Source organism: Ursus americanus, chromosome 18, assembly GCF_024610735.1.
Source record: "Ursus americanus isolate L20-20 chromosome 18, mUrsAme1.1.p, whole genome shotgun sequence".
In the NCBI taxonomy this organism is placed as follows: domain Eukaryota; kingdom Metazoa; phylum Chordata; class Mammalia; order Carnivora; family Ursidae; genus Ursus; species Ursus americanus.
In genome coordinates, this window is record NC_142144.1 from 57,420,968 (window position 1) to 57,447,550 (window position 26,583).

General features: G+C 35.3%; 1 protein-coding gene across 15 annotated transcripts in view; it reads left to right on the forward strand.

Moving 5' to 3' along the window:
• Positions 1-26,583, forward strand: part of PTPRD (protein tyrosine phosphatase receptor type D) — a 2,182,843-nt gene that overhangs the window by 1,999,514 nt on the left and 156,746 nt on the right. For 11 of the 15 annotated variants that reach the window (XM_087869643.1, XM_045780711.2, XM_087869649.1 and 8 more), the window contains 7 exons: positions 1,009-1,590; positions 12,054-12,187; positions 14,735-14,879; positions 18,335-18,640; positions 19,516-19,709; positions 22,074-22,100; positions 25,979-26,096. In XM_087869643.1, coding sequence (XP_087725769.1) covers positions 1,009-1,590; positions 12,054-12,187; positions 14,735-14,879; positions 18,335-18,640; positions 19,516-19,709; positions 22,074-22,100; positions 25,979-26,096 — 1,506 coding nt within the window. The remainder of the gene's footprint in view (positions 1-1,008; positions 1,591-12,053; positions 12,188-14,734; positions 14,880-18,334; positions 18,641-19,515; positions 19,710-22,073; positions 22,101-25,978; positions 26,097-26,583) is intronic. The other 4 variants (XM_087869648.1, XM_045780715.2, XM_045780719.2 and 1 more) reach the window with 1 other exon arrangement.

Here is a 26,583-nt window from a genome sequence, read left to right on the forward strand (position 1 = left end):
TTATGATAGGAAAGTACTTTAAAAAGTTATTTGTGAATATGCTTTAATTTATTTCAACATTTTTGAATATTAACTAAAAACCATGGATTTGAAATTAATCAATTTGAAATTTACTATTCTTTCTTACCTTAAAATTCTTGATTAGATTATTTTTTTTTTAAGATTTTATTTATTCATTTGAGACAGAGACATATGGGGGGCAGGGAAGAGTGTGTGCCCGCACATGAGTGGGGGGAGGGGCAGAGGGAGAGGGAAAAGCAGGCTCCCTGCTGAGCCAGGAGCCAGACTCAGGGCTGGATCCCAGGACCTGGGGATCATGACCTGAGCCGAAGGCAGATGCTTAACCATCTGAGCCACCCAGGCGCCCCTAGGTTATTTTTATAAATTATAGTAATATTATCTATGTCTTACAGCTGGAAAACAATATGGATATTATTCTTCCATAGTAATTTAATGCCATTTGAATATGTTCCAAATTGTGTTCTTTTCAATGTTGGTATTTAGTTATGTCATGTATTTCTTGACGCAAGGGGCTAATTGGCCAAATTCTTGGTTATAATAATAGTCATAATTGCAATTAATGTTTTTGAAGGTGCTGGATACATTCTGAGAGCATTACTGGAGTAGCTCATAGATCTTCACAGCAAACTCATGAAATACAGTTACCCAGCTGTTAATACAATCCAGTGATAGTTATTCCCATCTTCCACATGTGAAAACTAAAGCAGAGAGGTTATGCAACGCATCCAGGATCATATAGCTAATAACTGGTGGATTTGAATACAAGCTTCAAATTACAGTGCTCTAATGTGCTTCTAGTAAAATGGGATTTGTCCCCTATGCATCTTACTGTACATCCTACCCACTTAGAAAACAATCTTTTGTTATAATTTAATCTAATTAAATCTTCAGTAGATACATAATTCTGTCATTCCAGTAGTAGAGCTTATGGATCTTTGTAATATCTTAGAGATGATGGATATTCACTGTCCTTTTTTTCCCCCTAAGCCTTACCCAAACCTCCAGGAACTCCTGTAGTGACTGAGAGCACAGCCACAAGCATCACATTGACGTGGGACTCTGGGAACCCTGAGCCTGTCTCTTACTACATCATTCAACATAAACCTAAAAATTCTGAGGAACCTTACAAAGAAATTGATGGGGTGGCGACAACACGCTACAGTGTCGCTGGACTAAGTCCCTACTCAGATTATGAATTCAGGGTTGTTGCTGTCAATAACATTGGGCGGGGACCTCCAAGTGAGCCTGTGCTAACGCAAACCTCAGAACAAGCACCATCCAGTGCCCCACGGGATGTCCAGGCGCGGATGTTAAGTTCAACCACCATTTTGGTACAGTGGAAGGAACCTGAAGAACCAAATGGACAGATCCAAGGATACAGAGTTTATTACACAATGGATCCCACTCAGCACGTCAACAACTGGATGAAGCATAATGTAGCTGACAGCCAAATCACTACTATTGGCAACTTAGTGCCCCAGAAAACATATTCTGTCAAAGTTCTGGCTTTCACCTCAATTGGAGATGGTCCTCTTTCAAGTGACATACAGGTCATCACTCAGACAGGAGGTAAGTCTGGTTCTGGATGGAGAGTGGGGCAGGTGGGAAGGAGTAGGTACGAAGAGGTGTGAATGGTGAAAACAAATAAAGGACAAAGATATGTATGAATTTTAATTTTTGAGACTTAGAGTTTCTAAATGAGAGGTTAAGATAAGCATGTGGAGTGGAACAGGCATGGACACCTGCAAGACTAAATAATACTTTTAAGTGAAGGGATGAATTTAGCATTTTTTTAAATTTGTACCTAAGTGACATGAAGATTCTTCTGCATGAGATAGATGAATGCATCCTTCATGCAGCATTTTGATACTAGAACTATGCTGCTTTATCCTAGTGACTCTGATAGAATACTCTTACAAAATTATTTAGCTTATCAAAGATTGGGTGGTTCAAGATAAAGTTGAAAATAAAACACATTTAAATGTCTTCTTTTTTCCAGGCAGCTACCCACTAAAAATACTCTCCTAATGGTTTTTTTATTTTTTATTCTTTGTATGGCTTCATGGGTGGAGAAAGACTAGTTATCAAGATCTAGATCAAAGTTTGGTGCCTCATTGACTCATTTTACTGGGCATTAGAGCAGACTTCACATGCTTTTATGGAGAAACACTTGGCCCTTCCAGTGGTTTTATTTTCATAAGCGGATATCAGACCTCTCTGGTCTTTGATTCAAAGTGATCAATTTTGCCTTGGGTTGAGAATATGACATGGCAACTTTCTTCTAAAGTTTATTCTTGAACATCTGAGAGCTATTAATTTGACTCCTATAAGGTGTTGGCACCTCATAACTTGCATTAATCTCAGTGTTTGGACAGTATGCCATTGGTTGTTCTGAGAATCTACACAAAAACCATATTAAAAAAACATATTATTGGACATAGTAGCTATAATCTGAAGGTGTAACTCATTGATAATCTTGAGAATGAATTTTCTGAGGTGTCAGAACTAGATAAACCTATGTCTAACCCTGATTGTTTTCATGTTTCATGCTTCATAAAGCGTATCACTGAGGGTGTTTACCTATTTTCCCTGGTTACTAGAGATCTCAGAACATATATATAGCCTGCCTGGCTTTCTTTTATTTTTATACCATTATTGGGTTCTTGCTGTTTGTTCATGGATTTATTATTTTCTCTAATAATATGAAAGATAGTTATAAAAAATATACTTATCACAATTATACTAAAGAACATTCATATATCTTCCCTACTTGGCTTCTGCAGTTCTTATGTACTTATTTGCTATATTAATATACAGAAAAACATTGTAGATTAATTTTTCCATATATCTCATACAAGAAAATGTAGAAATCTGTGAATCTTGTTCTTTTTCTTGACTAAAATTGATCAATTATTATGAGATTATTTTTTATTACACTATTTAAGCAGCTCCCTAACCATTTAAAGATAAAAGAAAATATATAAGAAGAACATATACCTGTGTTCCACTTTTAGTTTTTCTGATTTTTCAGTGGTGATGTATTTATTAAAGATTTATTTATTTATTTGAGAGAGAGAGAGCGGGAGAGAGAGAGGTTGCGGAGGGGCAGAGAGAGAGAAACTCAAACAGGCTCCCTGCTGAACGTGGAGCCCAGACACAGGGCTCAATCTGTCCACCCATGAGATCATTACCTGAGCTGAAATCACTAGTCAGATGCTTAACTGACTGAGCCACCCAGGTGTCCCTCAGTGGTGATATCTTAAAAATGCTTAGTTTTGGAGTAATATAACCAGAGTTTGAATTCTGGTCTGCCATTTTTAGCTCTATAACCTTGGACAAGTTACTTCGTTTCTCTGAACTTCGGTTTTCTTATCATCAAAAATAATAACCATCTTACAGAGTTTAGAGGTGGTATTTGGTTTCTAGGGCTACTGTAACAAAATACCACAGACTGGTGGCTTGAACAACAGAAATTTACTGTCTCTCCATTCCGGGGGCTAGAAGTCTGAGATCATGGTGCATGGAATAGGTTTCTTCTCAGGGCAGCTTCCGGGCTTCTCTCCTAGCTTCCGCCGGTTTGCTAGCAATCTTGGCTGTTCCTTGCCTTGGGGAGGCATCACCCTGATCTCTGCCTTCATTGTCACATCATGTTCTCCCTGTGTGCGTGGCTTTCTGTCCAAATTTCCCCTTTTTGTGAGGATTCCAGTCATAATGGATGAGGGCCCAACCGAGTACCTCATCTTAAATAATTACCTCTGCAAAAATCTTGTTTCCAAATAAGGTCACACTTTGAGGTTTAGGAGTTCAACATATGAAATTTTGTGGGATACACTTCAACCCATAACAGGTCGCTAGAGTAGGTAATGGATAGAAACATTTTATAATTGAATAAGTAATATATAATACTCGTCATAATAAAAACAGCTACATATGCTGGATACTCTGCTGTGAACGTTGCGTGTATTTTATTAGTATATTACTACCCAATTAGGTAGATGTGGAATTACCCCATTTGCCAATGAGTAACTTGAGGATTGAAGAAGATTCAGGAACTTGTTTTATGTGGTCATAAGGTTGGTAAGTGGGAAAGCAGACTTTAAATCCAGGCACCCTACCTACTTTAAAGCATCATTACTTTCAAATTAATAATTTGTTTTTGTATTAGTTTTAGTGCCTGCTAGATTTTTGTGCCCAATAGGCACTCAATAAATAGAGGCGGTAAAGACAGTCATTCATTTATTCATATCTTTATTTAAGGATTATATGTAATTTACTTCTGAAATACTTGAGGTAGCTATTATATTATCCAAGTACAAAAGTACATTAAACCATTTAGATGTAAAAAAAATAAATAAGCTTATCTGAAAGTATTGGAAGGAATACCTCTTCTCATAGGTTATTATACTTGATTGCTAAATTTGGTTCTAAGTTTTCAAACCACAAATTTAAACATAGGAATCCATAATGTTTTATAACTTTTTCCCCCCCGATACTATGAAGATTTAGCTATCTTAGACACCAAATACTTCCTGGAACTAAATTCAACCAAAACGTAAGAAGACTTGGGAATCATGAGAATCTTTATATTCAGAACAGAGAAGACAGACAGTAATGCCTTCGGTCACAGTTTATTGAAAGATATAGAACTGATGTTTAAATAGACCATATTTTGGTTTTCGGTATCACCAAGGGACATGATATGACATAGGCCATAACTCAGTTCAGGTAGTGCTACAACAGGGACAATTGAGTTAATGTGATCCAGGGACTCTGAACTTAGAAAAATCTGGATGAATGGGTCACAGATGTATTAGAAGAGTTGTTCCCAATCTCTGAATATTTTTACATTATTTCCAAGAAACTTATATAATAGTTGTACTTTTAATACTCAGTGATTGAGAAGATATATAATGACATAATGACTTGTGCCTGCCAAGATCAATAGGCTAAGAAAACCTTCCAAAATAGCACAATGATTTGATCTGTTCCCTAGGCTTAATTAACAAAGGCCATTTGATGTTAGTGGACACCTGCCAAATACAATGATGTTAGTTCTAATATAATTAATGCTGAGCTGCTCCTTTTTTTTTCTTGCTGACTAACTATTTCTTAGGATCATAGCTAGGGACATAAAATCATTATGAAATATTCTTTTAGAGAGGCTATAGAAAATTTGAGGATATATACTTATTTTCACTGCAATTTTATCTTTCCCAAACTTATGAAAATTTACTAAGATGTATAAATTTCTCACGTATTTTAATTTCATATATATGAAGATACAAATTTCTATGTCTTCTATATCTGAAAGGTCATTTCATTTTTTTAATCTTTAATTCACTGCACTAATAGTCCTATTTTTGTTTAAAATTGGACTCTGAAGAAACAATATGTAATAACAAAGTGTGTTTAAGAGGGGAGTTGTCACTTTTGATCTCATCTAAGATTATTGTTTACATATTGATGTAAATGGAGGATTGATAGCAATTTATGTATTTCTGATAACATAGAAATTCAAAATATGATCTATCTATAATTAATAATATTTCCCCTTAATCATGACTAGTCATACAGTTGATAATATTACATAATTTTTAAATGGTTTTAGATATAAAAATATTTTGGCTAAAATAATTATTTTCTAGAAGTGGGTTAATTTTCCAATTTTTCCATAGCTTTAACTCTTGGCATTACATTCACTTGCCCCTAGTTTACCTTAAAAATATGGAGAATACAGTGTATGGCCATTGTCAAGGGAAGAATTTATATTGTGCTAGAAAAAGATTTCTACTACTAGAATACACATTTTGAAAGGATGTCTTTTTATATATTTTTCTTTTTTTTTTTTTAAAGATTTTATTTATTTATTTGACAGAGATAGAGACAGCCAGCGAGAGAGGGAACACAAGCAGGGGGAGCGGGAGAGGAAGAAGCAGGCTCATAGCGGAAGAGCCTGATGTGGGGCTCGATCCCATAACGCCGGGATCACGCCCTGAGCCGAAGGCAGGCACTTAACCGCTGTGCCACCCAGGCGCCCCTTCTTGTATAGATAATTATAATAAGAATATATGGCAACTATATTATAGTATAAAATACAAATAAAACTGTGACAAAGAATATAGTAAATTACATCTAAAACCTAATACCCTAAAATGTTGCTTGCTGTTCATGCTGATTGGAGCTGTTTGAAATCTGTTAAATCTTAATGTTTGTTTTTTTCTTTCTTTCTTTAGAAAACATATCTAACCTCTAGCTTTTCTGTGCATTTAATAGATTCCTGGGAAAAGTCTGCTGATTTCTATGTGTATACTTTAATAGTATAGGTCTTTTCCTTTGGAAGGAAAAGAATTATGTCTATTTACTAAATAAATACTGAGTAGTACCAAATTTAAACATTTTGAAGAAGCTAATTCTACTCCAAATTCTGGGCATTGAAGAATTGTTATTAAAAAAACAACAAACAAACAAACAAACAAGCTATGACATTTAGAAACATGACTTTTTAGGTTTCCAGAACTTACTAAATCATTTCATTAGTATATGTCAACAGGCCTAAATAAGCAAACTAGAAAAGGACTGATTTCCAATTTCCCAAGTTAGGAGTCCAATTTAAATGCATTCTTAAAATAGTTTTAGCAAAGGAGATAAAAGGAGTTTGAGTAAAGGATCTCTGGATGTAAATACAACTGTAATAAAATTTAACTTTACACATTGATATTTAATGACAATTGAGAGTAAGATGTGTGCATGTGCTTGCATATTAAATATTTATTTTATCGATGATATATTTTTGGTACTTACAAATCAGACTCCTTGTTTTGAATTCTGTTTTGTTTTACTCCCTCTATAATTCTTTCCATTGCTTTTATTATTGTTATCATTTATTAAAATGCTAGATACATTTTCAAATGTGTACCTAAATACTTAGTATTTTAGCAATAATAGGTTTCCTACTTTCTCCGATATTTCGTGTTTATCATATGGCTAAGAGAAACTGTTGGCTGGCCATTTATTACATGTTAACCTCTTTCTCTTTAGAGATATTTGCTTAATTTTACTTAAGTATTGATTTCTTCTAATATTATTAGCATTTCAGCTGATATATAGATCAGATTTCCTTCATCTCTCATTTATTTTCCATTCTCTGTCTTTGAGTTGTCTTCAGATATTTATATGGAGTATAATAGTAGTACTACTCAAATACTTAACATACATCAGTGGGATTATAATCTTATTTTAGGGAATTGATACCTCATATTTGTATTTCCTTATGGACATTAAGTAATCAAGAAAAAAAATATAATGTTGACATCACTTTACAGAATACAAGCATTTCTTAAATATAGTTTTACGGAAAAATTGTAAGTTCTACCTCCATTTTCTCTGTCCACATCTAAATTCTAAATTTGGTTTATGGTCCATAATATCGCATCTCCCTTGCTAATGTAGAATGATTGCACAAAAGTTTCTGGATGGTCTTTTTAAATTTTTCCAATGAGTTTCCAGAATCCCAGAGTTTCCTATAAAATTTATGTTCAGTTAATTGGTGAGGGAAATGCTACAACACAAGAAAATCTCTTAAATAAGAGTAAAATAGACACAGACAAACAAGAAGTGAAGACAAAAGAAAGCCAGTAAGTTTGAGGTGTAAGGACTGTGAGAACATTTGGATAGAGAGAGAGAGAGGGAAAGAGGGGGTAGATAACACAAACATAAATGTTAATAGAATCCGAAGCCACCATGATTGATACACAAGTCTAACTGGCAAAACATGAAGTACTCCCTGTGTTTCCAAATAGTACAGAGAAATAAGACCATTTGGAGCCCCCTAAAGTGCTTCCTTATATACATATATTGTGATCATTAGGACTACTATGTTTGCGGAATGTGAAAATAAATCCATTAATTTCACTGCTTTTTTTCTTTTACTTTGATGATTTTATTGTGGTTGTTTCAACTATGGCTAAATGACTCTGAGGAAGCATCTCTAAGTGAATCTTCAATTCCCAGGGAGATCTAAGTAGTGGCACCTTAAGGTGTTTATGAATATAGAGCCTGATATAATAGAAAGGTCTTTTAAAGCACTGGTCCATTTGCTGGATTTCTCCTGTAGATATAATTTGCCCCCTATCGCATTTTTCAATTAATTTAAATTAATTCAATTAATTTCCAATGGTTAAAAATGGAAAGATGTTACTTAAAAGATTCACTATCAACTTCTGTTGAAAAAACAGCAGTTCAGGCAAGCTTGGACCAACATTGCACAAAGTCTGCAATCTCCTCGTGCTGAATACTACCAACTCTTCAGGTGGGCCAGGCACTCTCCCAAATGGCCCCAGACCCCACCTCGTTTCCATACTCTAAGTGATCTGCCTGATACCTCTGGACATTTGTATTGCTTTTTTTTTTTTTTAAGATTTTATTTATTTGAAAGAGAGAACATGAGCAGAGGGGAGGGGCAGAGGGAGAAGAAGGCTCCCCACTGAGCAGGGATCCCGATGTGGGACTCCATCTCAAGATCCTGAGATCATGACCTGAGCCAAAGGAAGACTCTTAACCAACTCAGCCACCCAGGTGTCCTGGACATTTGTATTTCTAGCACAAGTTTAACATCTGGTAAATTAAATAACCCTCCAGACCACTTCAAAAGAAGGACAAGATAGAAGCAGAGGAAGAGAACCTTGCATATATTATTTGAAGTCATCTGACCACTACTTATTTTGTCCAAGAATTAAATGAACAGTACACCCTCTGAAGCTTTGAGCCTGTTTAATTCATTATTTAGAAGGAGAGGTGTCTTAATAGACTTGGAGGGTCAGATGAAGTTTGTGTCACTAAACAAGGATTAAACATTGAGACCCACTGGGAATTTGTTCAAGACAAATTAAAGCAAAAATAAATAAATAAATAAAAATAAACAGTTTAAATAAGAAAAAGATAATTAGATTCCCAAGATGTTTTCAATCAATGTCAATTTATTATTAGCATTAGGCAGGGAGGAAATACATAACAAGCAATTATTATCCTGAGAGCAGACCTTCAGTTCTGTCCGTGTTTTTAATTCTTGACAATACTGTGTTCCAGTTTGGTGTAAGTCAGGAGTTATCACAAGGCTTTTCTCTTTCTCAGACTTGTGGAAGTTGGGAGAAAGAAAAAAGGAAACAAAAGTAAGGAGAAAGAAGTGACCACACACATATGCATATGTGTGTGTATTTTTAGGCTGAGAGCCCCTTTAATCATCTGAATATTAAAATCCAATCATAACTTCCCCATCCGTCTGATTGTTCCTGGCTTCCATTGTTGCTCCTGCCAGCTCTTGTGGTATTTGCCATTTAGAACTAATGTGTTCTCTATTTGCTTTGCTATTTTCCTGTTTATTTTTCCCTCTTTTCCCCCTTCTCTTGCTCTTGATCTTTGATCGTCTTTTGTCTCCATTTCTCAGTCTGGATGATTGCTTTAGGTCTCTCACTGGGTCTCTCACTTAAAGAGAGAAAGAAAAGAAAAAAAAAAAGATACCGCTTAGAAAGTATGTTCAAAGGCATCAAATTAATGAGTATCTCAAGGCCTCTGATAAAAAAGGAGAAAAGATGATGAATGCAATTAAAAATAAGAAGCACTGACTATTGGTTGCCTTATGCATCAGTCCAAACATGAGACTGTATGCCTGCATGTGAGGTACATACACGCGTGTGCAAGCACTCGAACACACACACACACACACACACACACACACACACACGTTAACACGCCAGACAGAGGAATTCTGGAAACCATTCTGATAGACCTGTTTAGACTTTGATCTTTTTTTAAACAAAATACTTTTCTTTAGTCATATTACAGAGAGATGAGAACAAAAGAAAAAGAAAGTAAAACAGTTTATATTTCCAAAGATCTTCTTACATAGGAAAATGGTGCTTCAAGTATTATTTAAGAAATTGAAGTCATACATCAGCTACAAATATTATTTTTCATAAGTTTTTCAATGTTTGTGCCCATTCACCAAAAACACTTCACATGTTCTTTTCCCCTCTAGTATAAAGTGTTATCGTGCTTGTTTTTTATTAAATATACACAGAATTCTCATGTTTACTTGTGAGAATAAGGGCATATGGTCAGCTATAGCACTTTAAGACAGGCCACAATATCAGGGGTAATGATCCAGATATTTAATGGCCAGTGTGGCATGGGCACCAAGCAATTAGAACAGACACTGGCCAAGGACAATGTACGGTTAGCTGGGCCAGTGACGTCCTGAGCTACCTTAGCCTTGTGTATAAGGGATAGAGGACCTGGTGGGATTTGGTGTTAACCAGGAGGCTGGGGTTAGTAAAACCTATTCTAACACAGCATTTGAGTAAAGTGTTTTGTTTTTTTTTATTATTATTATATTGTGTTAGTCACCATACAGTACATCCCCGGTTTCCGATGTAAAGTTCGATGATTCATTAGTTGCGTATAACACCCAGTGCACCATGCAATACGTGCCCTCCTTACTACCCATCACCAGTCTATCCCATTCCCCCACCCCCTCCCCTCTGAAGCCCTCAGTTTGTTTCTCAGAGTCCATAGTCCATGCTTCATTCCCCCTTCTGATTACCCCCCCTTTCTTTATCCCTTTCTTCCCCTACCGATCTTCCTAGTTCTTATGTTCCATAGATGAGAGAAATCATATGATAATTGTCTTTCTCTCCTTGACTTATTTCACTTAGCATTATCTCCTCCAGTGCCATCCACGTTGCAGCAAATATTGAGAACTCGTTCTTTCTGATAGCTGAGTAATATTCCATTGTATATATGGACCACAACTTCTTAATCCAGTCATCTGTTGAAGGTCATCTCGGTTCCTTCCACGATTTAGCTATTGTGGACAATGCTGCTATGAACATTGGGGTGCATATAGCCTTTCTCTGGATAGATGTCCCATTTTTTAATACATCTGATATATAGCTCTTTCACACTGTCTACTGCATGGGTTATATGACTAATATAAGAATTATATATGACATCTGATAAATTACCGTATTTCTGATAATAAACGTATTCTCTAAACTTTTTGATTTGTGTAGTAATTTAGCTCCATCTCACTAGGGACAATATCAAGATTACATTAGGAGTAGTATATTAAGTCACTTAAAGTCAATTAGGGAGACGTCTGGATGGTTCAGTCAGCTTAGCATCTGCCTTTGGCTCAGGTCATGATCCCAGGGTCCTGGGATTGAGTCCCTCATCAGACTCCCCGCTCAGCAGATAGCCTACTTCTCCCTCTGCCAGCCACTCCCCCTGCTTGTGCTCTCTCTCTCTTTCTCTCTCTGACAAACAAATGAATAAAATCTTTAAAAAAAGAAAATCAATTAGAAGTAATTATTTATAAGTGATAGTTATTTTTTATCTCTTTTTCAAAATGTAGGTTGGCAAGGAAAAATATTACGTCAAAAACTAAGGATGTACTGTATGGTGACTAACATAATAAAAATTATTATTAAAAATAATTAATTAATTAATGAAAAAAGAAAAATACTACGTGATTCTGGTTTACCAGTAGGTTCTGTTAATGGGGTTAAAGGTGGAATTTTATAAACCTAATCAGAAATAATTTTGAAAGTTAAATGCAGTGCTAGAGAACAAGTTCTCAGTTGTAAAATAACAATTTTTTTTACATATTTAGCACTTGTTTATGATTTAGGCAATATTGATTCCACGTGCATTGTATGAATCATCTCATTTATTACTTACAACAATATTATGAAATGTTATTTGTGAGACCAGATCTATTATCAGATTTATGCTCTGTTCTATGTTTGCTAATTCTCTATCTTGTTTGTTTTTAAACGGATGAGGAACAAGTGCAGTGTTAAAAACATTCTTGTACCTTGAAGGAGGAAAAATGGACTATAAACAATGTAAAGGACCTAGCTCTCCATTAAGTTACACATGTGGATACATTTTGAGAGGTTTAAACAGATGCACTAATGGAAGGGTTTTTGAATACTCATGGTGATGATGAACTCAGTCCTTTGCCTTCCTGTTTTTAGTACCAGGGCAACCACTAAACTTCAAAGCAGAACCTGAGTCTGAAACAAGTATTTTGCTGTCTTGGACACCTCCACGTTCAGACACCATTGCCAACTATGAACTGGTCTACAAAGATGGAGAGCATGGCGAGGAGGTAAGACTGATTCTCACCTTCTCATCATTCACTTTACTGGGGCACTACTCTATTTTCATGCCCAAGTTCTGACAAAAGGTCCGATGTCTATAGAGCACTTCGGTGGGAAAGATTTATTCATCAGAAAAAGAACTTGACCCCAAAAAACAGAATATTGATTTCAAGCCTTTGGGGGGTGGAATGGGGCAAACACCAACAATAAAACAGCTGTTGTCCCTATTTCCAGGTTTCCAAGCCTCTTCTAAAGTATCTAAAAGAATATACCCTTTGAGACTTAGGGACTTCCTTTATTTCTCTTCTGCATTATAGTACTTAAGTCATATAGTACTTAGGTCAAATGTCTTCCAAGGCTTTGGATGGATGAATTTATCTAAACTGGTTTAAGAGAAAGAGGCCCTGTGGCAAATGTTTATTGCTATGCCCAGACTTATTTGATATGGATGGGAGTATATATAATGTTTGAGTATGCTATGCAAATAAAATAAGTTGTACACTGAAGAAGTCTGGAAATTACTGATAGTTACTGAAAAGAGAAACAAAATCAATATAACTAATACATATACTGAGAGGTAATAGTAAGGATTTCACATATATTAACTCATTCAGTTCTTACAATGGTGCCATGAGTCAGTTTCTGTTTTTAATCGATTTCACACCTAACAAAATGAAGGCACAGAAAAAGTTAAACAGATTCCCGCACATCTCACACTACTGAATGGCAGAATTGGGATTTGAAAATCTAGGCAATCAGGTTCCAGAATCTATCTTTTTAACCAATAGGGTATACTGCCTCTTGGGTGTACTTTGTATAAATTATAGAAATCAGTATTAAGGCACATCTAATATTTTCAGGATGGGAATATATGATATTAATGAATGTATCATAATGAATGTATTTCTTTTGTTACTGTGAAATCCAGTCTGGAACATTAGGACAAAAATGTTGGTGATACTATATGTAAAAACTCAATCCACATAAGTCATTTTATTACACCTTTTAGTATTCTTTATCTTAAAATATCTTCACAAAGCTAGGTAGCTCTTAACTTCTAACAGTAATACCTTTTTTTAAAACACTCACATATTAAATGAAATATTATCAGTTAACTTATGGTATATCATTCTGAATGCTGTAATAAATTAGTATGTTCCTATAAACTTCTATCTTATTACAGCTGTTTGAATTGAGCAGAATCTCCAAAGACCAGGTTCTAAATGCAATGCTTTTAGAGTTAGCTAACAAAGCCAATATGAATTAAGTACTCAAAAAGTATGTAATTGAAATACTTTTATAACTTATAACTTAAAGTACTCATGTTACCACTATTGATGTTTTTATTAAGACATAATTCAACATCAATTTATTTTAAGTCCTTGCCACCACCCAACTAAAAAACAAAATTAAAACAAGGCAGGACAGTGGCGCTCCTTTGAGAATGCTGTGGATATAGGTGCTTGAATGTTGGCCCACCTACTCTGTTTTACAATTGTTTCTTTGGGGATTCCGTTTTTACTTACCATTTGGGAAATCTAAAACTTCTAAAAGCTTTTGTATTTCTGAGCCAGAATACCCTAGGGATGTTTTCTCTAGTTTTATATTTGAATTCCCCTTGAATGATTTCTGTTTGTGTGAACAGCAAACTCTATTTGATGAAAAGCCTTAAGATTATTTATGCCATTACTAGATTACATATTAGTGTGTATTTTAAGGCTTACTACAGGCTAATGTTCAATCTGAGATTGATTACCCATAGCTCTATTTTTGCTAAAATGCAAGTCAAATTTTAAGCATGAAAAGTAAGAGTTATAACATTCAATTAAAGAGACCTTATTTCAAAAGCCCTTTATGATGTTAAAATTTGCAGAAAAGTTTGTGACTTTTTTCTCTAGCTGTGTGCTGTATAGTCACAAAGAAAGAAAGTTTTAAAATGATTTTAAATCAGTCTAGAGTGATAATATGTTTTCATATAAATTATCCAGCTAACGAACATCTGATTTTTCTCCCATCAGAACTTTGCAATTTCAGATCTCTTGTAGCAATATCATAGAAACTGCACACTGGTTTCTGTTGCTACTTCTGGCCATATCTTCTTTGCACCAATTTAAATTGCAGAAGGTCATGGGAGATGAGCTAGATAATATCTTCACTTGAAATTGCACATATTGGCCAGACTCCACTCTCAGGGGCAGGTGTCACTTTCTGTTGTGGGCCACACATGCCCCTTAAGATACAACACGCTTATGGGTGGTGGCCTCTTAACCTCCCTCTTCCTTGATGCATTTGGTCACTGCACCATCATTAGAATATCTCTGGCTTTCATTGTTCTGGTTGCCTTCTTTGTTGTAGAAATTTGCCTTTTAAACCCTGATATTTTCCTTGTATAGTTCCCCTGGTAGAGTCCTAGATACTCACTGTTGATTCTGTTTGTGATATTTTGATGACTTTATAACTCCAATGACAGACATCTGAGGTCGCAGGCAGTGTGCTAAAAATATTTGCATGAATCTTAATGAAAATGACCCAGTTCTTTCCTTACTTATCCACAGCAACGGATTACCGTTGAGCCAGGGACATCTTACAGACTGCAAGGACTGAAACCCAACAGTTTGTACTACTTCCGCCTGGCCGCACGCTCTCCCCAGGGCCTGGGTGCTTCCACAGCTGAAATATCAGCCAGAACCATGCAGTCAAGTAGGTGTCTCTCTTTGCTTACTTTCTGCCCTTTTTCACTAGGAGGTGTTGCGTCTTTATCCCCCCCACACCCTGCCGCCAACAAACAAATCAGCTAATTAATAAGTTTGACAGTCAGTAGTTTCTACGCTAGTAAACAACCGATTTGGAGATTACCACCATGACCTATGTTGGTTTCCAACTTGGTCCAAATAGCAGGTCCCATTCCCCCCCTTCCTAAACTGAAAGAAGTCGGAGGAGTTAGAAGACTTCATGAGGAAAATGAATGAAAGTTCCACCAGGCCCTGTGTAATGATTTATAAGGCTGTAAAGCAAAATTCTGGTTGAGAACACTGCCAAATAATCCACAAGAGGGCTTAACAAACTAAAGAGGTAACAAAGACCAAATCTTTAAGCTTTTTAAGCACACAGGTTTTTGGGTTTTTTTTTTTTAAGCTTATTATTTATTTATTTATTTATTTTAGCGGGGGTGGGGTGGGAGAGGGACAAATGGAGGGAGAGAATCTTAAGCAGGCTCTACACCCATGCAGAGCTGGCTCTATCTCACTAACCTGAGAGCACGACCTGAGCTAAAATCAAGACTTAGATGCTTAGTCAACTGAGCCACCTAGGCACCCCCTAAGCGCACAGGTTTTAACTTTGCTAACAAGCGGGTTTTTATTTCATGTGTTTGTTTCTACTCAGAGAAAAGCTCAGCTTTTGTGACTACTTTGTTATTAACTCTGCAATTAGTACATCCGGAAATTTGGAACATTCGTAGAAAATCTGTATTTGGACAAATTTAGGAATAATGGAATAATCACAAGTACATTTACAATCCTAAATTGTATTTTGTTTCCTCAGGTTCATTTCTTTTTGGAACTGTTACCCTAAAGCATAGTTGTGTTTATCACAATGGGGGTTCATTGTGTCCAGGGAATGTTGCTTTGTGTAAAGTATTACATGAAAGTTTTATTTTTGATGGAAAGTTTGGTGACTTAAATAATACTATGGTTTGCTCTTTATTAGTAAGTTTCTATAATTAGTCTATTAAACAACCAATTACCTTGAATTGAACAGTTTTATGGATATATTTCCCTAGGTATTTTTTTGATACTTTATATTTTATATGTGATTTTTGATAGTTATATATGCAGTAGATATGTGTAATCGCAATACATTGAATTTTGTAAAAAGGATGCTCTGCTGACCTAAATATTAGACCTATCAGCAAACATGAAATTTTTATTTTCTAAAAAATGAATTCTCTTTCATATAAGCAAGTCTAGATTCTATAGAAATTTAAAATCTTCCAGGTTTTTTGGAAGATAAAAGTTATATTCTTTCTCTTTCTCAAAACATGACTGTTGGTACAAAAAGTATTAGGATCCTATTACTTAATCCATTAGTGACGATAGCCTACTCCCATAAAATTCCCTTTCTTCTAAAAAATGAATCATGTAAATTAATGCAGTTTTGTATATTGTACAGGATAACTCTTAAACTCAGATATTTAATTAAAAGAAATGTGACATGCTTCAATATTCTGTTTTGCATGGTTTACAAAATTAACTTTTTTGCATGCATACATACACACATACCTACTTACATACATAGAGAAAGAATGGACATTTTATAACCACATCAAAAGCTTATCTACTTTTTATTTTATTAAAGTAAAAGGTTCAAGAGATGTTGACTATATTCTCACAGAATAGGAGGTCTGAAGGTAGCAATGTAGTAAAAACCAAATCAGCTTTTTAAAAAGAATTACAAATGAGTCCTTGCTGTTACATGAACAGCTCAATTTATTATGAATAATGATAATGCATATGAAATAGTTTTATAATTTGAAACATAAGAACGTGTAGTCAGAATCAATAAAAATGATAGATATTCCTGTGATTTTGCAAATCTTACTCCAAATTTTCAAGACTGTCTTATGAGAATGTCCTCTTCATCAGTGCAGGGAACTTTCATTTTGATTGACAATAATGAAGAACCCAAGACATGTAAATTTAAAAAGACTGATAATCCTGTAAACAATTAGATACAGATGATGCGATATAATATTAAGACCCACAAAGTCTAAGGAAATACCCAAACTACATATTCACGAACACAAAATTAGAAAGGATTTACTCATTCTACCACATCAACGCCTTAAAATAAATAAATATTGATATATATATATATATATATATATATATATATATATATATATATATCATCCCTTTTATTTGTCCTTTAGGAATTATATATAATTAACTTTAAAAATAATATATTATAATGGCTGCATTGCTCTTATTGCTTTTTTAATTTTCTTAAATAATGATATGTTTGGGTGATTTGATGGAAAATAATTGCTCAGTAAGTGACCATTTTATTTTATAATGGGCAATGAAAAGTTTATCTTTTAACTCTTATGTAAATTCTACTTTACATGAATAATTACATACAAAATGAAAGAAATTTTGCACATAAGTCATATCTTTTCCTGATAGTTCTCAGGTTTTTTTTTTTTAAACAGTTCTTTTTAATGGCTGTGTTACTGACATTTTGTAAGGGATAGATGATTATTATTGATTATACCAAAATTTGTTGGTGGGATCTAATTCTTTACTAGCAATGGTGTCTCAAGAAGAGTTATAATAATTTTTTTAAAAAGCTGAAAGCTGATGTAGGGTAAGTACAAGTTACAGTCAGAATCAACAAGCCTGACATTACCCTCGGGTAGGTAAATCTTGGACTACGCATTTTCATCCTTTATTGATTCTGCATGCTCACTGTATATGGGCTACAGTCAATGCTAGATTAACACCTTTCCTTAAAACTGGTCAGACTGACTCAGTTTTTCACATAGTCAGAGGGAATGCTCTTATATTTGGGCTTTTATTTCTTTTCTTTCTTTTTTTTTTTTTTTAATTGGAATTGGTGAAAGGGCATCTGACAGTTATTGCAACTTTTTATACTTGAAAACCCTTTCGCAAATGAATACTGTATATGAATCACCCTCATTCTAGGATGTAGAAGTGAAAGCTTGAAACAGCATCTGTGAAACATCATCAGACTCTCATGTAATAAATCTTGCAATATTTACAGGTTTTTTTAAAGTTGGGTAGCCTGTACAATAGGGCTGGGGAATACTGAGGGATTGGTTTAGAAGAAGAATTTAAATTGCAGGTAGGTAATTTTATTTGAGGCTCTATTATCTCAAGGTTTCATGTTCACATATTCCCCCCACCCATTATTTAACAATTATTTTTGGTCATTTATTCATTTTTTGGTTTATTCATATTACTAAGCCAAGGTACATGAGTTTAAAATTTTATTTTAAGTTTCGAAGCCTTATTTTCGTTTTGTTGCCCTTATTGTTCGTTTATTTATTTTTGCCTTTTCTTTTGTTTTATCATTTTTTTTTCCAACCACTCCTGTCCTTTCACTCAAACCCTCCTTTAACTCACTACCAAAATAAGAGCCGTCAGCTCCTCCTCAAGACATTAGTTGTACCAGCCCAAGTTCCACTAGTATTTTGGTAAGTTGGCAACCTCCACCAGTGGAAAAACAGAATGGCATTATTACTGAATACTCCATCAAGTACACCTCAGTGGATGGAGAAGATGACAAACCTCATGAGATTTTGGGCATTCCTTCGGACACTACTAAATACCTTTTGGAACAGCTGGAAAAATGGACTGAGTACCGCATCACTGTAACAGCCCACACAGACGTCGGCCCTGGCCCCGAGAGCTTCTCCGTGTTGATTCGAACTGATGAAGATGGTATGTTGCCTCTGCTACGTCAGTTTGCACCCTTCTGACACAATCTCGGTCTGCTGTCTTTTGATAGGCTAACAGTAATCCGTTTTTCTCTGCTCATCTTTTTTTACCCAGCATCGCTGTAACTTCAGTAGTTTTTGCCAAAGACCTATCTTTGCTGCAGCCTGGGCATTTTTTTTCTTTTTTTCAATCTCAACTTAATAATTTGCTTCCCTTTAAAAGAACACTTTGCTCCTATGACCTTGTAATCCAGGCCGTTCTCTGTACGTCTGTCTAAAGTCTTCTGCGTTTTTCTTGCGTTTTTTTAGCCACTTCTTTTACATTTTGAAGTTAACTTTTCAAATCTGCCTTCTTATCTTCTTGTTGCCTTTTTGTCTTGCATATTTCAGAGACACTGATGCTCGGCATTCAATTTTTGGCATCTGTTGTTTGGAAAACCTTTGATATGAGAAAAAAAGAAGAAAACTGATATAATCAAGAATCTTTTTATTCTGCTAAAAAGAAATCTTTAAAAAAACACACAACAATCAACAACCAGTTTTTGTTATTATTTCAATGCTACTCCTCTTTGTGCTTTAATGCTTTGAGCCTCAAAGCATCTTCCTTGGCTTTTGTACATTTTTTACATGTTTTTCTATTTCTCTGATACTCTTTTTTTCTTCCATTTTTTTTTTTTGGCATTGGTCATGTTTTTTGATCTTTTCTTAAAAGGTAGAGCAGATTGGTTGAGCATTTTCATTGCTTGAAAATGTTTGTATTCCACAAAGGAAACATAGTGGGTCTGCCCATTTTTTTTTTTTAAACCTAAGTAAAGAAAATTCTCTGACTGGGTGGGACAAGTGCCTATAATTTTCTTTTATCCAATGATGTTGTTCCAGTTCCTAGTGGTCCTCCTCGCAAAGTCGAGGTAGAGGCTGTCAACTCAACATCTGTTAAAGTCTCATGGCGCTCACCTGTGCCCAATAAACAGCATGGCCAGATAAGAGGATACCAGGTGCATTATGTGAGGATGGAAAATGGTGAGCCCAAGGGCCAGCCCATGCTGAAGGATGTCATGCTGGCTGATGCGCAGGTAAGCCTCTGAAATTACATACCTGTGTTTTTACTTATTTATTATTTTATTTTGGTCTATCCCTTGAAATGGACCCCCATTTATTGACATTTAAAAAATCCTGTATGAAAATTCTAGTTTTTAAAACACATGATGTGTATTTACCTTCTCAGTCAGAATTGACAGCATGTGAAGAAGTGTGTTGTAATGAAATGACACTGAAACCTAATTAAAAACATGTTATTGTTTTCTTAAAATACAGATACTCAAATCTACATTTATATCTGAGTTTGCCTTTCTGACTTCAAAAAAATCGAGTTGATGTTAATCAAAGTAACAAGAGGAATTCTAAGCAGCTGTGCTAGAATTACTTGAAACTAAATTGATCTTCTAAATGTGTAACTTATTCTGTTGAAGAATAGACTTTCTTACTTGAGGAAAGTTACCCAGATAGTATTTTATTTAGTACTTATTTATCAGACCATGTATTCAGAAGTAATTATTTCATTTCCACCCCAAAAATGAAGGTAATGACAATAAAAAAATTAGAGTTTTCCAGGAAATAAATGGGATCCCCTATGTTAAGCCAAGTTAAGAAAAGTATGAAGAGCCGTTGAGTGTGTGAGAAATTCTATTGATCCTCGGGTGGTAGTTTTCAACCATGCAGTCACTACTTGGCTTTGTAATCCGTTGTTTAAAGTAGAGCATTACATGTTTCTTTCTTTCTTTTTTTTTGTACATTAAAGTGTTTCAAAGATAATACCATAATAAATTCACCTGTATTCTACATAGTTACCTGAAAAGAAGAGGAAGATTTCAATTAATAGCTTCTACTGGGGATTACATGTAACCTGTGAATAGCTTCACTGTACTGGGTCCAGTAGTGATGGGATGTTATGAATAGGGGAGTACTATGCTTGTCTAGCTAACTGATAGGTGGGCATGGAAAAGGAGGGGGTTTGGAAAATCTGAAATTTATTTTGGTAAAAAGTTCCTTCCTTGTGTCAAAGTGAGGAGGGCTATGAGCCAAGTTGAGAACTATTATGTCAGGTTGCCAAATTTTTCATTATTGCCTCTGTACAAATAGGAGAGCAATCATGTCCCTGTGGCTGTAAGGAAAACATTGACCCTAATGTTTTAATATAATCAACTCACAAAAATGCTGTTTTTCCTTTGGTTTTGAAATATTTTAACTAAAGGTATCTGGATGTGTGATTCACTTAATCAGTTCCAAATCCAGTTCCATGGTTTTGCAGTCTACTTCTGTAAACTTATTCCTTTAGTTATTTCATAGTCCTTTAGACTCTGGAAAAGGAGTATTGTTTTTTCTAAATATTCCATACTGTCTGTGAAACAGCACTCACAATACGAAATTAATAAAACCATAATGCCTATGTTTTCTTTTGTAAGTCTGAACTTATGAAAAAGAAAATGATATGGCCGGGGCGCCTGGGTGGCTCAGTCGTTAAGCATCTGCCTTTGGCTCAGGGCATGATCCCAGAGTCCTGGGATCAAGCCCCACATCAGGCTCATCCACTGGGAGCCTGCTTCTTCCTCTCCCGCTCCCCCTGCCTGTGTTCCCTCTCTCACTGGCTGGCTGTCTCTCTGTCAAATAAATAAACAAAATCTTAAAAAAAAAAAAAAAGAAAGAAAAAAAAAAGAAAATGATATAGCTATGATGCTTTGATATCCTCCGTCAGGTCCTAGATAATTTTACATTATAAACCTATAGTTCTGTCAGTGTTTTGTGGAGGATGGTGGTTAATGGAATTATATGATACAAAATGCTTTAAATGTCAACACAATTTTTCCCTTCTCTTCTATTTTGGCTTTTCTTTATTAATTTGCTGATTTTCCTTGTGTGTATGTTTTTGATTGTTGTTCTTTTGCCCACCTCATGTGTTCGCTGAATAGTCATTGAAATTCCACTGCATCTTGCAGATGTCCCTGGGGCTATAAGATTACAATATTTTATGAAAGGTGTTAATCTAATTAGTGACATAAATTAATTGCATAACATAAAGAAAAAGTCAAAATAAATGTCATAAAGTAGTATATGATTAGAAACACTAGCTGTATGTTATGCCTTATTGATTCATTCCAATGAACCACACATTAAAAATATGCATTCGCTGATTTTAATAATAACAATTCAAAGCATATTTACTTTTGACCTCTGAGTTCGGGGTGAGTTTGGCAGCATAACATACCTACTCTTTGGAATTGTATTGTACACACTGTTTTTGTTTTGTTTTGTTTTGTTTTGTTTTGTTTGTTCGTTTTAATCTAAGGAGTTAGGCAACATTGCCTTTATAAGGCTACAAATTTCTCTTCATTTCTTTTTATTTTGTTTTCCTCTTCCCCAACCTTCTTAATCTCAATCAGTGGGAATTTGATGATACTACTGAACATGTGAGTAATTTTGGACTGCTTTGTAAAAAGAGATTATAAATGCTTGTTTTTTGTGTTACCCCTCTTTCACTTATTTGTGATATGTCATCACAGTTTGCTTGGATGCATGAACTAACAAATTATTTTTAAATTATCTTCACTATGTGGTATACTTTTAATTTAGGTTTTTGTGAAATTGGCATGGTGCTACTATTTCATAAGAAATATCATGAGCTCATGTTGTTTTGATGGCTGCTACTAACTCTGCCTTGTGACACAGTTAGAGGAGGCACGCTTTAAGTGGAGGCACCACAGATGGGAGATATCAAGCTGTTTGATATAGGCCACTCATAAATCTTACCCCAGGGTTACATTTTCAGTGGATAACACCATGCAGATCTGGTACTAATTATATCAAGAAATGGCAATTCTCTGTTGTACCCATAGAAATTTGAGTTAAATTGAATGAGTCATGCCAAGAGGCAGAAACTATCTCACTGAGGGAGGAAGTTTTAAAAATATTCCAATGGCTAGATTATGTTATTTATTGAGAGCTTATTACTATGTATAGGTTTCCATGAAGGACATAGGATCTAACATCTGCCTTCGAAGCAGGCAGGCTTACAGTAGGTGGCTGGGAAGGATGTAAAGTTCAGAAACTTCCATAAAATACAACAGAAGCAATGCATAATTAATTAATAAATGAGTGGCATTGTCAGTAAGAACTGTGAGTTCAGAGGCCATGGACCAAGGAGGTAGAAGAGGTCTTGAAACTTTGTTGAGAACTTAAAAAATAAGTAAGGGTTGAAGAGGTGGAAAGTGTGTGTGTGTGTGTGTGTGTGTGTGTGTGTGTGTTGGAGAGCTGGAGATAGGAATGTATTTTTTAAAGATGAGTATGTGAGATGTAGTCATTGAGGCAGGTCAAGAATGTGATATAATCAAGTGACATGAGCTTGCTAATTCGACATGAATGAAGGGGTTGGGTTAGTAAATTAGTGCTAAGTATGGCTAAGAGATAACTTTTAATATAATGTTGGGAAAACCTGAAACATCAAGCTAAAGAGCTGGCTTTTAACTCTTTAGTACTGGAGAGATATAGAAAATTATTAAAAATAGAAATAAGATAAAGGCTGGTAAGGATATTCTTTCATTTAGTAAAAAAAAATTTTTTTGTCCAAATGCAGGGCTCTTACTAGGAATATTGGTAAATATGATGGGCAAAGTATCAGTTTTAATGGAATTGACAGTGTTTTAAAAACTTTGACAGTGTTCCATAGTAAGAAATGCATTATATGTCATGACCAATGTTTTCATATGTTTAAAATAAAGGTCTTACAAAATAATACCTTACTTTAAACATATATAAAATTTAATATTTTGCATTAAAGTGTATCTATTTGTTTTTTAAAATGCTGGTCATGACTGACTAAATTGATTTCATGACCTACTTAACTGGGTCATTACCTGCAGCTTAAAGCCAAAGACATAGTGGATAGATTAGAAAGAAAGAAGATAGTAAACAGGGAAACAAAAACAGTTCTTTTACTAAAATAGTCATAAAATAATAAAAATTCAATGACGTTGAGGCAGCAGAAATGAAAAAGGGACAGTTTTGGTCAATATTTTAAAGGAACAATTGACAAAAACTTGCTAACAATTTGAGGAAGAAAAGGAGATCAAGACCACTCATAAATTTGGAATATGCTATGCCATTCATTAAAGTGTAGAAGCAAGGAGGGGAATTTACTCCTGTAAATGACATTTGAGCTTCAGTCAAGCTGAACTTGAGGGAACAATTGATAGTCAAGGGAAATGTCCAGCATATATTTACAAAGTACATGCCACTGTACATGATTTCCCTGATGGGCAATCAGGGCTAGAAATGAGTTTAAGATATAGACAGAAAAAATTCTTTAAGGTTTAGAAATGTGGTTTTTTTAGGACTAGAGAGAAACATAGCAGGCCAGTAACTATTTCAGAATGTCCAGGAATGCCAATTTTTAATAGGCAGGAAGTTGAATGGAAATATGGTAGGAGAAGGCAAAGAATGAGGAATGGTAGCCATGATATCAGCCACACTACCTCACAGAGGATATGGAAACCAAGAAATAAGGTGTAACACAAGAGATGATGTGATGCAAGCAGATAGAGGTGTGTCCAGCAGAGGTTATACCACCGCAGAGGGTTTGACCAATTTCAAATTTCATTACATGTGTTATCCTGTAACAGCCTATGAAAGAGGAAGGGCATGTGTGGTTAATCCCAATTTGATAAATGAGAAATGACTTATATATAAATGAAAAAGACTTATATAAGGCTCATATATAAGGCTGTATAAATTTCCTGCCTCATGATTTGGTGATAGAACCAAGCCCTCCTTCCCCACCTCCCCAGCCTTGCCTACCTTCAACAGAAATCCAGTAGCATGTGAGAGGGACCTTGGAAACAATAATGTTGTCATTTTCCCATCATAATTTCTGGAATACCCAGTATATGTACTGTAATTTAGAATGCTACTCTTGGGTGATTCAGATGACTTTTATAGCCTCTATAATGTTAGTGAAACCATTCCAAGGTCCTGAAAATAAAATCTCTCTCCCAAATTTAACCCATTCATCTGGCAGAATCATGTTTCCAATGGCTATTCAGGATAATATCTGAAATTCTTGAATTTCCACTCCGATGATATTCCTACTATTTTGAGAAAAGCACATTGTCAAACGCTGTCATATTTGGGATAAGATTCAACAACTGAGTTCAATGGTGCCCCTTACAGCCTTGCACAGAAAAATCCTTCTGTCCTCCACACAATCTAGTCCATTCCATGAACTCTCACTTGCATTGTCTTCAGATGCGGAAGACAATGACATTGTATTATTTCTTAAATCTAACCATATTCAAATTGAAACATAGCTGTGCCAAATATCTGAAAGGGATCTTTATAACTGTATTTGTGTGCGGGGATGTGGGCGTGTGTGTAGAAACTCTAAAGAAAATAACAGAACAAGTTAATAACTACTGTATGTAAAGAATCACATAATCTCCAGTTTGGAAGAACAGATCTAAGTTTTGTAACCATCACAGTTTGGGGCCCTAATTAAGAGAAATCTAGAGTTTTGATAAATAGTTTGTGACACTTAACATTTTCTAAATAGAATTAATTGAGCACATTCCATGATGATGTGGTAAAAAAAAAAATTGTTCTTTGGTTTTATGACATACTCCAAATCACCAGACAATTCTCCTCCTAAGTGTGTAATGATTTTAGTTCGTAGTCTATATAATTAACCAATATGTTGCTCAAGTCCTAAGAAACTTCTCTGGCTGTCAAGATATCTAGGTCCAACAGATCAGCCATTTGGCACAATACTAGTATGGTGATAAAATAGACTACATTGGCATCAACCCATCACTGGTCTGTGGGCCAGGCTATAGGGGATGCATAGTGAGAGCTCCTGGCATAATACAACTGCTGGTCTATGGTTTGCTCACCATGAGCCAGGCATAGTTGTGTTTACCTGATATAACTCATTTAATCCTTCTATTATTTCACATGGAAAATGGAGGTACAAAGGGAGTTAACTCCCCTGCCCTGGTTCACCAAACTAGGAAATAAGGAGATGCAGGTTTAAATTCAAGAATTCAGGAGTTCTGGCCTTAGGTTTCATGTTTTTAACGACTACTTCTTAGGATTACCTCTTACGATGGCTGACGACCCCACTTTAATGCCAGCATGAAAACATAGCATTCATAGCATGAACAACAGGCATGAAACTTCCAGTGCTTGGCATGGCTATGGGGAGTATTTAAGCATGCATAGAATGAGGATAGATGCTTTGATTTCCCCCTGGAGTGTTTGTGGTGTTTTAAATCAGTGTCATTCTATTGTGTCATTTTAGGACATGATTATTTCTGGGCTACAGCCTGAAACTTCCTACTCCCTCACTGTCACAGCCTACACCACCAAAGGAGATGGTGCTCGCAGCAAGCCCAAACTGGTGTCCACCACTGGGGCAGGTAACCATATCTGTGCATATGTGTGCCTTGGGCATCTTCCAGGTGACAATAATACTAATTTTCCAAATGGTATGGTGAATTCTATCAGAAAGAAAAAGTGGACTGTGGTCAACTTTTGTGTTTTTTGATACACAGTTCAGAAGAAAAACATTAAGATATACTTTGCCCAAATTATTCGGTCAGTCATTCAACAAGTATGTTTGTGAGCACCCACTACATGTCAGGCACTACTCCCAGTACTGGGGATACAGCAATGAACAAAACAGAAATATTCTTCCCTCCTGAAACTTATTTTCTGAGTAGAACCAGATAATTAACAAGTAGACAAATGAGTATATAATAAACTGTCAGTAAGTGAGAAATTGAAAAATAAAAGTGTGTAGATATGAAGGATAGGATAGCCCCTAGGAGATGTTTGGAAAGAGTGATTGGAAAGGATCTCTTAGAAGAAAGCTATTTGAGCTGAGAAATGAATGACGTGGAAGAG